This window comes from Notothenia rossii (genome assembly GCF_949606895.1).
Source record: "Notothenia rossii genome assembly, chromosome: 1".
NCBI classification, from domain to species: Eukaryota; Metazoa; Chordata; class Actinopteri; order Perciformes; family Nototheniidae; genus Notothenia; species Notothenia rossii.
Genome location: NC_136912.1, coordinates 80,573,973 through 80,590,078, shown reverse-complemented (window position 1 = coordinate 80,590,078; position 16,106 = coordinate 80,573,973). Strand labels below are relative to the sequence as shown.

Below are 16,106 nucleotides of genomic sequence, written 5' to 3'. Positions count from 1 at the left end.
GTTATTGTCCACAAATGTGTCCTTGTGTCATAAATATATCACATCCTTACAATCGGTGCAACACAGTTCAGTCTTATTACAACACAGCTTTCAGAAGAAATTCTTTATTTGTCCCACAGAAAGGTAATTTACTCTGTTCCAGCAAAGATATGGTGAAGAAAAAGCCAAAAACAAGATTAGTGCAGTAACATTAAATAAAATAAAATACATTCACAGCCATGGAACGAAAATAAGTAACAGCATTATAAGAAGTCATAGTGAATAGTACTGAGGTATCAAGAGTATATCACCACTCTATTGATGGAGACCTTGAATACATGTAAAAGCCAATCATTATCAGGAGGCGTTCAGGGAAATGCACTCAAATCTTATCATCTAAACGTCCTTTTTTATGACCAGGCAGCTCAGGCGCCATCACACCACCACAAACAGAAGAGGCAGTGTATCACATCATGACACACCAAACACACCACCCACCCACTCACACAATCTGGCCTACACCGCCAAGCCCACGGTCTCCCCTTCCATCTCCCTCTCCATTAAACAAAGCCGATAGAGAGGAAGAAATCACGCTTCAAAAAGAAGGATGTGACGCAGTAAGGGGGTGTAGATCAAATGTAAATAACACCCTCTTGTGTGTGATTCATCAGTGAGAAAGCTGGATAGATAATTGGGCAACGTGGGGAACTACGCAAAGACCCAGGACTCACAAAAAGCCCCAGCATCACAGTGTGTCAATTGGTTTGAGGTCATTCGTTTTGGAATATGAAGGATGCACTATATCAAAACCTTGAGGCGCTGTCTTGTAAAGAGGCACTGTGCGTCAGTCAGTCAGATATCAATTTGATGTAAAACCACATTCAGCACACTAGACCAACACTGCTGGATGAAAATCGTGTATCAAGGAAACCATAAAGGTTTAAGGAAATAAAATATAAGAAACATTTGTATATTTCACTATAAATGCTTTAAGTCGCATAAAACCACACATCTGAGTCATTAGCCCTGAATAAATCACTCTTGATGTCGTCAATATTTGTTAATTGCACACCATCTATTCAGAGTCAATGAGAGAAAAGTCACATAAGAAGGGCGTCATTGAAATATGCTTTTGCAAACAGGGGAAGCATATTTGAAGTCTTAATACTTTCTCTTGTACTTCTCCGTAACGTAATACATACCCACTGCAGAGTACTTAAGGCTTTGGCAGGCTGATGTTAAGTTCCTAATCTGTTATATAACATTTACATTTTACTTGCATAATCAGAGCTGAGTTTGAAAATGAGCAAAAAAGGCTTTGCCTTAACCTGTACTGAATCAGTGGCTGCAAATATACCTTAAGAAAAATGGTACACCTTTTTTACTAGAAAAAAATAAGGCTTTCAGAGACAATTGTGAGCTAAATAAACCTTTTGATTGATTTGTTTGTCTGTGAATATCAATTAACTTTATTTAAGGTGGATGAAAGTCCTTTGGAATTGTGCAATAGCCACTTTTTGATATTGACAACTTTAAAAGAGAGGTCTTATCTTGTTAAGCAAATAGTTTCCAACAAATATTGGAACTTGTGCTTCCAATTACACATCTTGGGAAACAAGTTGGTCAGTTATCACTGATGTGACTAATTGATGCTACGTCATCTTTCTGCAATAAAATAAAAGGAGATGTCCTTCACTTAGCGGTCTGCCTGGTTTCTGTTTGAAAATGTATGATTTGTTAGGAAGATCATTAGTATCAGCGGATGATCTAAACACTCTGACCTTCAGAGGCTGACGACACCTTGGCCTGGAAAAAACAAGGCTGTGACGCACAAACAGCTGCAGCCATGCACGTTACAGCACAGGTGGAAAAGAATGCTTATGAAGCAGTAAAACAGATACATAAAAGGCTTGAGCCCTTTACTATACAATAAATGGAATTTACATGTTTGTCTTAATATTATAAATAATGTAAACATGGTAGGCATTTACTGATGGACCAGTACAGTCCTGAATTAGTACAGCCATGGATCAGTGTAGTCCTGGATCAATATAGTCCTAAAGATCAGTACAGCTCTAAAGGAAAGAGTCCAGTAGAGTCCTGGGCTACAGTCCTGAAATCAGTCGACTACTTCTGCATCTCAAACCTCTTTTGCAGTGCCATTCAGCCTGAAAGAATCTTTTGTTTAAAGGTAATTTAGACATTCCCAGCTGACATTTAAAAATGGGATTTTTGTGGAATTTCCCGATCTGATAGAGAAGTAGATAGCTTTCCGTGTCCATGCATGACAGCATCTTTGGTTTGCAATTGATTAATGCATCACATGAGAAAATGTGTGAAAATAGAAATATGTTGTTTATAACCTTTCAGTGTTTATCCAATATGAAAAAGATTATTTGTAAAAAAAAACTTTACCAGGCAAATTAAGTAATATGTTTCAATATATATCTTTTATTTATAAAGTATATCATCGTTTCTACAAGTTTAACAACAACTTTTAGTATTATTTATTTAATTAAAGGGCTGTCACGTGTACACACATTTTCGTACATTCGGGTTGAAAACTGATATTTAAAAACCTTGCCAGAAGCACGAATTACCCAGATGAATTAAACATGTGTTTAGCGGCTGTAACTGTCATCCTCTGTATCTGTGGGCTGTCAGTGGGGTCAAATAGGTCAGAGCATCACCAAGGATTCACCCCAGCAACAGCCAATTTCATTTAAGAGGCCAGCAAAGGGGGGAGCACCTTGCTCCATACCCAATGATATCATCTTACCTGTTACACTGGGACTTTGTCTGTTGCCATCTCCAAGCTGCCCACTTTGGAAATCGTTTTGCATATGCTTGGCATTTTCACGCTTCAAAGCGATGTTCGCATATTCAGGATCATGTATGTCTTCCTCCCAGACTGATATGGGGGATTAGAGTTCTAACTGTGTTGTGTCTATGAAGAAACCTTTACCTAATGTGTTTTTTGTTCTGTTCTCTATGCGTGATCTGCCAGAGGCTCAGGTGTAACACATGCAGTCCTCAACTCAAAGGGTGTTGGGTTTCTGCCCAGCAGGGCTGGCTGTCCTCTTCCAGCTATTGTTACCAGGCTACACTTATCACTTATTCATCTGCGCTCTTCACCCCAAAGCACTGGGTGGCTATTTGGTTGGGTGGTTGGTCTGCTAAGCAGGGGAAAAGGCCAGAGTCTCTCTTTCCCAGAGCAGTGTAGCACCGGGGCTCCCAGAGGAGGACCCTACCTGAGCCGTGGCCCGATGCAGAACGGGGAGGCTATGAGCCCTCAGGACTCCAAGGCAGCAGTGGCAGAGCCAATGGAGGAGCAGAAGGCCCAGAACCAGAGCCATAATCAGGGGAGTGCGGAGCCCACAGCCCCTCCACTTCCTCCGCCTTCACCACCACCACCAGGGCCACCAGAATACCCGAGACCGAGGCTGATTTTCCACACCCAGCTGGCTCATGGGAGTCCCACAGGCCGCATCCACGGATTCACCAACGTAAAAGAGCTCTACGCCAAGATCGCTGAAGTGTTCCACATCTCCCCCTCAGAGGTACCAAACTAATTCTGCCATGCATGTTATGATTAGGCTAATAAGTGACATTTCCAGTGTTTTGAGAAATGATCAAGATACAAATACTGATGGTGTTTTTTGGAGTTTGATGGTGTTATTTCTCTTTTCCTTTCTGGTCTGATAGGCCAGCCGCAAATAGTTAGGTTCCCATTCTAGGCTGTTTTCCATGATGCACTATCGAAGACCATTTAAACCTAACTTTTGTCGGCCAGACTTTGTACTTGTGTGCGCCTTGACCAGGATCAATAACGGAAACAAATATTAACTGGATAATGTTATGTAGTCACAAAATACCACAAATACAACATAACAAGTAAATCTGATTTCCAAAATGGTATAGGACTAAACAGTTAAGTAATAGCAGGGTAGGGGATCAAATGTGTGGTTTGCAGTCAGGTTACAGCAGGCAGCTGCTCACAAGGCCAGAACCCTTGAGGAGAGGTCTAGTCACTAAACTGTTTTGATGTCAGGGCTGTCCACAAGCCCAAGGCCGTCACAGGCCCATTTCACAGAATGAATTATCAATGGCTTCATTTGTTCGTTTTTACTACAGGCCTTTTTTTCCAGATGAACTGGAAAAAGATGCCATAAATGTATCAAAGTTTGCATAGGAGGAAATAAATAGTTGAGTAAAGACTGTCAAAGCACTTAAACTGATAGTCTGTCTTGTGCCTGTGCACGTTTTGTGAGTAGAAATTGGTTTACTGAACTCTCATTTACGTTATTTGTGCAGTTCAATTCCAAACTACAAGGATTGCATTTAAATAGTGTTACCTTTTTGTTAAGAATAACAGTGGCCTGCATGGTTCTCCAGTACAGTATGTTGTGGTGACAGAGCAACAAATATTCAACATTGGCCTTATCTAATACTTATCAGTAGCGTGTTTGAAGGCCACTATGAAGGTTTTCCTTTCAATGTATCCTTGCCTGTTGGACTTAAATGACTGGAGATAAAGGGATGTAGACCAATATACAGTACATTTCATAGCTAACGTTAAAGATCTTATCAGGCAGCTACCAGCTGTGATTATGTCTTGTGAAGGCTGTTTTCTTTGTGTAACACAAGGTTTATGCCTGCACGCTACATGTTAATGAACAACCCATGTTCACTTACCAAGGTAATCAAACCACATCAAATAAGCAGACTTACAAAACATATCTGTCACTTTTACTCCTCTTCTGATATTACATGTTCAGTTTAAACACTTAGCATACAACTCTCATTCCCTGTTATTGTGTTTATCTTCCTTTACATGTAAACATGTGGATTCTTGGCAACCAGTCCAGGGTCAACTTTGCAAAGTGTATGCTGGGATAATCTCCAGCAATTCTGAAAAAATAAGAAGTTTATATCATGTTTTGATCGATTATTAGTAGAGCATAAAACTGAAACAAATACATAATAATAATAATAATAATAGTTAAAATAAATCTTTCATGTCAGAAAATGTCAGACAAAAAACAGTTTACAAATAAACCAGACATCTAAATGATTAATGTACACACCTTTTTTGGTCTTGCATGCTTTGTTTTACAATCTACATTGGTTATTCTTAAACAAATGGTTTTGACGGGCATTATTTAAATATTTGTTGATTTAGCGTCCTGTGTATCTACAAGACCTTGAACTACAGTCAGAATTCAAGATACAAGACTTTCTATGGGAAATAACAAGCAATTAGTCGGTGATAGTGAGATGTATAGCAGTTCCCTTGAACTCCTGTACTGAATTGCATAAAGCGTAATGTTACAACACAGTTTGACGGCAAAGAAGTCCTTGGAATGTAATCTGAATGTTCTACCTGGGAAAATAGTGTGGGCAATAGGCTAACTAACAGGAACTGCTACAAAAGAGATAACAGTTCATATAGGTTATCTTGAATTTTCCGGCTTGGATTATTAAGTCAAACTTAAACTCTAACCTCAGATTTCAGAAGGCTTTGTTTTGAAATAGCTTTTTTTTTGCAAATCCCACCAAAGGCAATTACAGTTCCAAACTATAAATAAACTGTACAGTAAGACATTTTTATTTCAAGAGTTTGAAGACATGATATTAGAAATGTACAAGTTCAATACAGCTATACAAATGTAAAAAGCTTTTCTTTAAATGACATTTCATCTCAAACATGTCTGGTATCTAATAGTGTGATCTTGAGATGTATTAAAATGTCATGTTTTAGAAGAAAAATGTCTTTAGCTTAAGTGTTTATTCTCTTATTATCATAATTTTTTGAGACACTACACACATTACAACAATGATTTAAGCACTATCGATAAAACTATCAGAAAAATGTGTTTATGTGCTTTGACTGACTCAACCATCTCATCTTAAAATATATAAACACTCACAATGCTTTTTCACACAGCTCCTAACAAAATGGCCACAATGGCAAATTGTTGTCTCTACTGCCCTCTGCTGTTTCATTCTGATACAGCACAGCTAAAGGAATGATGTTTGGCTCCATTAACAGGAGGAAGAAAATGAAACACCAGTGAATGTTACAGGAACACCACAGGAACTATAACCACCACTTGTATTGTAAAGGAAGCATATTTGTTATGTTTTGCAAAACATATGTCATTCATTTCATAAAAAGTTACTTGCTAGGGAGGATCAAACCATAATTTAACAACAACACACGTTTTCACCAAAAGATTTTTTTTTAATTCCTTGGGAAATGGAACTGAATAAAAAGAGTTAATAGCTTTTACTAATGGATTAATTTAAAGTCATTACGGATTCAGGGTAGCACTTTAAAATGGTAAAAGGTATGTTTTAATGTTATTAATATTTATAAATAGAACAGAGAAAACTCAATTGAAAACAATTGTTATTCTACAGTTGTACTGTTCTATTTCTACCTCTAGATCCTTTTCTGCACCCTCAACTCCCATAAAGTGGACATGCAGAAACTACTGGGAGGCCAGATCGGATTGGAAGACTTCATCTTCGCTCACGTCAGAGGGGAGACCAAGGAGGTGGAGGTGACAAAGACAGAAGACGCATTGGGTCTTACTATCACAGACAACGGAGCTGGATATGCATTCATCAAGGTGAACGAGTGGAAGAGCTAAACTGTCTGAGCCCTGCCACAAATGTGCAAAAGGCTTCAAACTGATAATCTAATGTGAGACACATGGCAAACATTCCAATCTGTTTCTTTCAGAGGATAAAGGAAGGCAGCACCATAGACCAGCTGAAAACAGTCTGCGTTGGAGACCACATCGAGGCCATCAATGACCAGAGCATTGTAGGCTGTCGACACTACGAGGTGGCTAAGATGCTAAAAGAGCAACCGAGAGGCATACCCTTTACTCTCCGCCTGGTGGGGCCCAAGAAGGCCTTTGGTGAGTGGAAAATATTTCCATGTGGCCAGGCTTTACTGTCATATGTAGAACAGATGAAGATTAGCATTTATAAACATGCCCTCATAAATCAGTGGTTGAAAGCAAATCTTCTATTATTTACAGTTGGGGTTCACTTTGTAGTACATTTCTGCTTTGTTTGCAATGTTATTCTGATAAACAAATTATTTCAACATATCTAGAGTAAGACAATGCTCACATGTCCAGCATGTCTGGGTATTGGTGGTACCGCATTAGTTGACAAAAGGTCTGCACCAAATTAATACTCAGTGAAAGTGTTTGCACATTTTCTATTTCCCATGAATCCAGGACGTGGTAATCACTTTCATTCCACAGTAAAAATCTATTCCTGGTTAAGAAAAAAACATATGGGCTGAGTTATTAAAAAGGACACATGTCATGCTTTTCCCGGTTATTACCCGTCCCCTTGTGTGTTATGAACAGGGGTGCACATAACTTTTTTGTCCTGGTTCTCAAAGGAGCACCTGGAGATGTTGCTTGGTGCTCATCCTTAAAATGAAATAAACCGTAACTTTTGAGGGGGTCTTGACTTTATTTGCCAGACACGGCACTGAACACACATGCAGAGGTGAACACAGAACACACATGCAGAGGTGAACACAAGACAACATTAGCACGACCAGTAATCCTACAAGCTGTCATCATACACTCCTGACTGTTCTCCTGACTGCTCTCCTCACTGTCTTCCTCTCTGTCAGACATGGTGATGATGTAGGCCTACTACTTTCTCTCTGGTTGAGTCTGCCATTAGCTGCTTGCATCCACAAGTCAACAACTGTTTTTGGGTCGAAAGTCTCTACTGTCATCTTAGACAAGTGGATGTAATCAAATAAGCATGTGAACATAACCAATAACCTACCATAGCCAATAAGAAATGAATGTAAATTATTTTATTTGTGTTGTTCATTCATACCTTATTTTACCTTAACATTTATTTATTTATGCATTTTTTTAAATCTCTGCAGTCTTAAAAGGATATTTTTGGTTACTGTCCTATAGTATACATTGAAATTATTTCAAACCTGTTTATCCCAATAATTATAAAGGAGTGACTTGGAAATATGTGTTTACATAAATTCTGACCAAACCGTTTGAACTTAGACTAAAGTTAACTATCTAAACACTCAGAGTCCTTTACCTCACTGAGCTGTAGTTATCAGCCTCTCAGTCTGACTGGAGAGGACTCTCCCTCCACATTATTGTAGAGTCTATAGACACATCTTCTTCTTATATCCGCAGCTAGCACCAGATTCTAATAACAACAACGCCGGAGGCGGTGCACCCTCCCTCTCTCCCTCGCTCACTCGCATTTTGGCTGTGAGCTCCGGGCGCCAGATAAGCCAAGTATCCCCCATTTTCATCACTAAGGCCCAATCCCAAACCACTCCCTCGACCCTACCCCTCCGTGGCGGGGTGAACTCCGTCTGTAGCCACACTCGCAGCTCAACGAGGCACCCTCCTGTCAGATGGAGGGAGTAAATACAGCGGCAAGCTTTGGGACGGCCTACCCTCTCTCCGGCAGAAACAGGACATGCCGTAACTGTATGTAACAACGATTTCCAATCAGCATCTCTTAGACAAAAAGTTTAGATGAATAACTCAAATAAAACTCCAAACATCTTTCATTGTGTTTCAAAGCTCTTTTAGTTTTAAACCTGATGTTTATAAGCTTCTTAGTTTTTGCAACGGTCTGTAAATATACACAACTTTATAATAAAATGCACACATTTACCTTTTTCCAGATTAAACACAGGTATGATCCTAAGTTAAAAACATAAGGTTATCATGAGGTTGTTAACATCGTAATTTATCAGTGGATGTTTGCTGGAACTACTTGTAAACAGCTTGTTTCCTGACGGACACACACAGCGGACTCCGGTCAGTTAGAGACCGGTCTCAAGTCAGCACCGCTGCAGACTCGCTGTTTGAGGGCTTGATAGCCCACTCCCCCTCCACACCGCTCCACACTCGTTGCTTTGGAACAGCCCTCAAAATGGCGGACCCTCCGCAAACGGAGGGGTAGGGTGTAGGGGTAGCGTGTAGGGGGCGGTTTGGGAATGGGCCTTACAGCGCCCATCGTACAGGGCAAATGAAACGTGTAAACGGGGTGAAAAGGGTGTTACATTTACTTAATTATGAATATTGTTACATCAAGGCCGAAAATGAGGATGAGCACCAACGGTCAAAAATGTTTTTTTCCCTCCCAGAACTGCCAGCACAGCGCCTCCCCAGATCTGGCGCCCTAGGCGAACATCTAGCCAGTGCTGTGGGCCGGCCCTGAGTTCATATGCAACTCACATATATCTTTCTCTCTCTCTTCTCTCTCTTTGGTTTATATATATAGTCTATGGTTGGTAGCAAATGCGCCTTTTTTCAAATGACCCGGTGCTCTTTTTATGTCGGAGGAGCGCATGCGCACCTGTGCACCAGTTTTGTGCAGTCCTGGTTATGAAGGTTTTTATGCATGTAAACTATGGAGCTATTTCAGGGTCATAAGTTTTGATCATTCAAAAAAATACAATTTATTTGAAAGTACAAGTTTTCATCCTGAACTTTGAAAAATACAATGTTGTATTCAAAACAAAAAAAACTATTTGAAATAATTTTTCAGGTTGAATATTATTTTGATTCAGTTCAGCAATTTTTTTTAATAAAATATTTATTTTTATATTTCACTTTTGTACATATTTTGATATTTGAATACTTTTTCAGTTTCAGATTTTACATTTTCAGATTCAAAACAATTACTTTTTCAGTTTCAGATCTTTTTTTTTCAGGTTTCAATCTTTTTTTCGCCTTCAGATCGTTTTTCACTTTCAGATCTTTTTTTTCGCTTTCAGATCTTTTTTTTTCACTTTCAGACTTTTGACCCTGATATTGCTTCGGGGGGCGGGGCTTACCAAAGAGTAGTTTGGCACCCTGAGTGACAGCCCTCCCTCTGTCATGATGCCTTCATGGATGTTAGGCAGTGCAAGAAATACTACACACTTTCTATACACAACAGTCCCGTGATTGGTGGTAAACAAAACTGATACCAGCATAAAAGTTCCGTTAAGCGAGCTGTTGAGCATCGTAGTTGGCAACAATCAAGGTATAAGAGCAATAAGCTGTGCTAGAATCTGAAATCACGTATCCGCAATCAAGCGTTGTCCTTCCCCACTTCTACGTAGCTCCATGAACGCAGCATAGTATTTGCTTGGTTTTTGTGATCAGAATCAGAATACCTTTATTAGTCCCACAGGGGATACATTTACATTGTTACAGCAGACAAGACAGCTTAATGTTACCTAAAGCATCCACACAGCGGCGTGCAAGAGCTCCAACGAGCCGTTTAGGACAGAGAGTGAATACACATACTTTACAGAGATGCTGTATGCGAAACCAATGTGAGTTTGGAAAATTGCACAGTATTTTAGTATTCCTCAACAAGGGAATTATGACCAGTGGAAATGGCCATGACATGTGACCTGAACCAAAAGTGAATTCAAAAGGGAAAATAAAAATGTCTGTTCTTCCTAATATTGCTATAGCTTTCAACATGTGGGAACCGGAAGTTTGTGTTGGCATTGATTAATGAAACTGGAATTGATATCAAAGCAAAAAGCTGCCCCAGGATATTATGATCGCACTGTCCCTGCGACGCTGAGTCCCACAACCACTCTTAGCTAGCCCGAGTGATTGGTGGATTTCAGCATTCTTCTGTACTTTCCCCATATCCCATAGCCATTAGCCATACATGAAGAGGAAACAGGAACCGTTTAGTGATGACTGGCTCTCTGCCAATGAGCCAGGAAATGTAGTTAATTAACAGATAACATTAGTTGACCAGTCTTGTTCTTAAGTCTCAGCCTAAATTATCTTGTGTGTCTCTGCAGGAAAAACTATGGCTCAGTGAGGTAGGATTTTTATTTTCAGACCCCTGACCAAGACACAGAAACAAAACATAGAATGTATATTGGTAAATTCTGCTCCTATTAAGAGACATTTAAGTATTTTGGCAATAGTGACAAAAAATAGTAATGCAGTATATCAAGGTTACTGAAATATGTTTTTATTATCAATCACATTTTTCATCGCATCACTTACTAATAAGCATCACTTACTAATCTTCCTGAAGAGTCTCCCTACAATGAAGGCAGCCTATCCCTTTTCCTTTCCAACAAATGTTTCACCTGTCAAAAGTATAATAAGTGGTCTATGTATTACATCTGGTTAGAACATTGAGAGGAACAAAGGAAGTCCCCTTTCCAGAGTGGATGTAGCAGATTAGGTTGAAGTTCAGTTTTCATCAACCTCACATATTATCTCACCGGATACTAAATCCATGGTCATAGGGCTAATTTCCTGTTAACAATCGACAGCTCTTAGTGTATTGTCACCAGGCAAACTCATGTTATAAGAACTGGCTTCGACTGTGGGACAACATAACAAACAAACTCAACCATTTCAACGTATAAGTTTTGTTTTGTGAGCTCCTGTGTTTAAGGTAAAAAAAGGCTAAACACAAACCACATGTAAACCATTTGGTAAACATCTTTAAGTGTGTACTTATTATTATCAAACCACAACCTGTTTTGGGGAGCAACAGTAAACGGTCCTTTCATTGAAAAAGGAGTAGGTTTAAATGAGGAGCAGAGCAGAAACACATCCCCCATTTCCCTGTATAAAACTGCCAGGCACAATTGTCATGGCTGTTAATACATCTCTTTATAATAGAAACACACACACAATGGCTGACTGCTAAATCTGTGTACAACAGATTAGATTTGATGTTTAAATAGTGTATTAGTGGGGGAGGCATGTGGCACAGTGGATAGAGCCTTGGTGTTGGGATCCGGGGAGCACAGGTTCACTTCACCCCAAAATTGCTCCTGTGGGGATTGCCCACAGTATTGAGTATGGAAATCACTTTGGATAAAAGCGTCTAACAAGTAACATTTAATGTAATGTAATGTATTATACTAATTACAACCCTGAGTTCCACAGCACTGGCCCTTTCCATCTATTGTCCTTTTTTGTAACAATTCAAATGGAGTTATGTAGCATTATGTGAACATTTTGGGTCTGATGTAACTATTGTACACTAATGAGATAATTTGATTTACTGAAGGTTATATACTATTCCATGTCTGTTTTGGAAAATGTGATTGCTGAGTATTATTCCCATACACTGTTAGCGTGTGTGACATACAGTAGTTGATGCTGACCCTTGACATCCCTCAGGAAAGGGTTTAATTCCCTTTTGTAAACTGATGTGACATTATGAAAACAGATGTGCATTTTCACGCAGACCCTGGGGGGCATTTGCTCAAATTTACTTAAGGTATATTTGCGGCTGTGTGGCGGTGCTCTGAACTTAATGCTTACAGCATGAAGTTAATATTGATGGGTATGCGATCAGTATCGCAGGTGTTTGGATACATATATGATAATGGGATCTCAGAATCTCGTTCACAGTCAGAAATGTCATTGTTAACACAGACAGTTGGAGATGGAAATATTTGGAAATCCATGATTCACATTGGTAGTTCTCTGGAAAAATAACGTTTGTTTAGGTTTCTGACAAAACCTCAGTTTCTTTGGAAATTCTGAAAAAATAATACTCAATATGTGAGGGACACCTGCAGGAACTGACTAAACTTCATAATAACGGTCTTTTTAAATTGATTAACATCCTGTTTTTGTGTTTGTGGTTAGACATGATTGGAATGAGGACAAGAGCTCCAAAATCGACCGAAGGAAAGATGGTGAACGGGAGGGAGACACTGCGTCTTCGCTCAAAGGGGTCTGCAACAGTTCAGGAAGTGGTGAGTTTCATACACTCTGCTCAACAATGACTGTGTTACTTCCTGATGTACTCTGTTAGTGACATGTGTACACATATGGTATACAGTACGTAAATACGCAAACACACACAAACACAGACGTTTTGTAGATAATTAAACAATATTTTGTTAAATTATTCTACAGCTGATCTTTCTTTATCTTAAACATGATCTGATTGAAATGTTTGGCTATGCTGAGTCTTGCTAACATATTCCAATGGGACACTATAGAACTGAAAGGACCTGAGATGAATGCCCGAGTTGACCTTGGTCACAAGCACAGTCACACATTATTCTGCATTAAACAATGTCTCTCTTTCTTAGCTTGCCGGAAGTGACCTTTGTACACCAAATTATTCCCACTTCCAAAACTTCAATGTAGGATGCTTCACATTACATCAAACTCTGAAGGGAATCCACAATAACACTTAGAAAAACGTATTTTAGGGGGAAAATGTTTACAAAAAGGAAAAAAAAAAAAAATAGAACATTTGACCGCAGTGAACACTTACCAGCAATACTCAATTTCAACTATTAACGTTCATATATTTATTTAACATAAAGACAAGTTATAAACAACAGGCCAATATATGCTTGGCTCATACACGTTTTGGTAGTGGAAGATATGCTTGTCCATATTTGGAGTACAAGCCCTGCACATTTTTCACTAACACCTCTGTATTTTCCTGTTCCATCTGCCAGCAGAATGAGTTTGAAGAACGGGCCACCAAGAAAGTGGACGATCTGCTGGAGAGCTACATGGGCATCAGAGACCTGGAGCTGGGTAACGCCTGTCTCCTTTAAATATAAATCACCTTTAAATCCATGTTTAGATGTAAGGATGTGAGCCATTGGATGTTCACACATCCAGGAGTGAGTGGGGATACTATGGACTGTTTCTTAGGGTTGTAAAAAAACTGGCAAACCCACTTGTTCTCCGGCATGCTGAGATAGACCAGGACCAGCACACTTCAGGCCAGGTCCTGAAAGGAAAATTCCTCCTGAGAATTTATACTCACCACAAATAAACTGTAATAATTAACTGTACCACCAGGGAGATATTGCATTACTTGCCTTTTTTTGAGCACTTCAGTTTCCATTAACATGTTATACCTGCATTACCAGCATTCAGTGTTTTGTTGAGGTGTAAATAATAACGATAGTTATACGAGAGTAATATTTGAACTCAGTCAGGTCGGTTTGCATTGAGAGGTCATGCGTATCGTTTCTTCCTTGATTGAGCAAACTCCACCTGCTGAGGAAGCCTTACATTTTTTTTTTAATTCAATAACAATAGTGCATAGAGATGAAAAATTATTTTCAGCATCAGTTAGGTGCTATTTACTTTAATTCCTACAGAAGATCACAAAAGGAGAAAGCCATCTCCTTGTTAAGGGTCTTTGGAAGAACTTTTTTTTTTTTAAAGGCTCATGGGGCTAATCTGATATTCTTCCTGTTTTCCTGATCCAATAATTAATCCAACAGAAATTGTTTGGTTGAATATTTTCATCCAAATATTGTTGGAATGTCATGGTTCATTTTAAAATAATGGTGAGAAAAAAAGGGATTTATGCTCAGGATGTGTGTGTAGCGAGGCAAGACAAGATTGCTTGCAAATGTCTATTGTTGACCTAATGAAACTACATCAAGTTTTATGCATCACTGGGGGATCCAAGCCACCCTTTCACTTTCAGGCACAAAGGAACTGGCTATAATACAAACCCTCATCTTGAATCACATCTGTCCTGTCCCTTCTTTTCTGCAGCAACCACCATCGTGGAAGCGGGCAGAGACAAGAATAACCCCGACGATTTTGCAGAGGCCTTGGACTCAGTTCTGGGAGATTTTGCTTTCCCTGATGTGTTTTTGTTTGATGTATGGGGAGCTATCAGAGATGTCAAGAATGGCAAGATGTAGACATTTACCATACTGTATATTCACATGATAGAGGGAGAGGCACATGAGAACATTACAACCCAAATATATGCACAGATAGATGGGGTGTATCCAACTGCGAAAATAATTTGTACTCTTTAATTTTTAATCACTTTCTTTGAAACCATGTCAGTGACTGCAATTTATTCAACCATTTCCCCTTTGAACAGTAAAATTACTATAATTTGCCCAAAAGCAGATCATCGCTATTAATGTTATAGGTTTAGAAAAATCTTTCAGTATCGTTTTTAAATACATTTGTATAGAGTGACTCAAATATTGAAATAACCTTGTATGGTTTTGGAATTTAGCTGATGATCTTGTTCAGAAAATAAGTTGTAAATTGTAGGTCTACAAAAATACAATCTTATTCTAATTCTGATTAAAGACAAAAGTTAAAAACATGTTTTGGGGGCTCCCTTTCTCGTACATGCATAAAACATTATGTAAAGAGTCATTCAAGTCCACAACACGTCAGGAAACACAACTTCATAACAGAGGCCAATCAGCCGGACATCTGGGAATCAAGGAAGTTAGATAAGGAAGTTCACTACAATAAATAGTTCTCCTTTGATGAAACCCAGTGGGGAAAACAGGAGACAAACAACGATACATCTTTGCGTCATTGGAAAGTCAGAATGTATTACAGCTTTTCAATTATTAACAATCAAATCCAGCTATGATCTTTGTGCAGGATTTATAACTTGTACTATCATTGCACCAGGTTACCATTATATTTATCAGGAATTGGTTTCTGTTTCAGGCTTTTTAAATTAACAAGTGGCCCCATTGCAGAAAGATATCATATTTGTAATAATCTCATTTATATTGACTGATCTGAATTTGAATTCGCAAATAACACTAATTTCAAGAAACTTACCCAAATTGTGATCTCACACAGGAACCATGCCCATAATGTACAAACATTTCCAAAACAACCTCAAATAACGTTTGCTGATGCATGTGTCATGCATTTACATGCATTATTTTGCCTAAAATCTGTATGTATAAAGGTCATTATGCTCATGATAAAATAACATTGTATCACATATTAACTTGCTTCCCACTTTTGCTATGAGTTCACAGGAAACTCTTTGTTTCAAGTAATGTAAATGCTTGACCAGTTTATGACAGTCTTTATACTTGACTTTGTTTCAATGTATACTCTCACCGCATTGAGGCATCAAATTACATCTTAGATTTGGACAATTATATGTTTTCTCACTCAACAAACAATATGAAGGTATAATGTCATATTATTTAAATGCAGGTAAGTAAACGCTGAAATGCAGTTGGTCTTAACTATTTATTTAGGTTAAACTTGTTCAACTAAATCTGCACTTGTCTGGTTTTGTTTCACCACTTTGTTTATGATTGCATCTTTCTATTGAGACATTAA

General features: G+C 38.7%; 1 protein-coding gene across 2 annotated transcripts; it reads left to right on the top strand.

Annotated features, from left to right (window-relative positions):
- The first annotated feature begins 109 nt into the window (after positions 1–109).
- On the top strand, positions 110–16,070 carry gipc3 (GIPC PDZ domain containing family, member 3). Of its 2 annotated transcripts, none has more exons than XM_079653449.1 (6): positions 110–3,539; positions 6,429–6,614; positions 6,728–6,908; positions 12,645–12,754; positions 13,478–13,556; positions 14,538–16,070. In XM_079653449.1, the coding sequence occupies exons 1-6, from the start codon at positions 3,246–3,248 to the stop codon at positions 14,687–14,689; spliced, it is 1,002 nt and encodes a 333-aa protein (XP_079509575.1). In that variant the 5' UTR covers positions 110–3,245; the 3' UTR covers positions 14,690–16,070. The 2 variants fall into 2 exon arrangements, with proteins under 2 accessions (XP_079509575.1, XP_079509574.1); XM_079653448.1 differs by having other exon boundaries at positions 123–3,539; positions 13,475–13,556.
- The last annotated feature ends 36 nt before the right edge of the window (positions 16,071–16,106 follow it).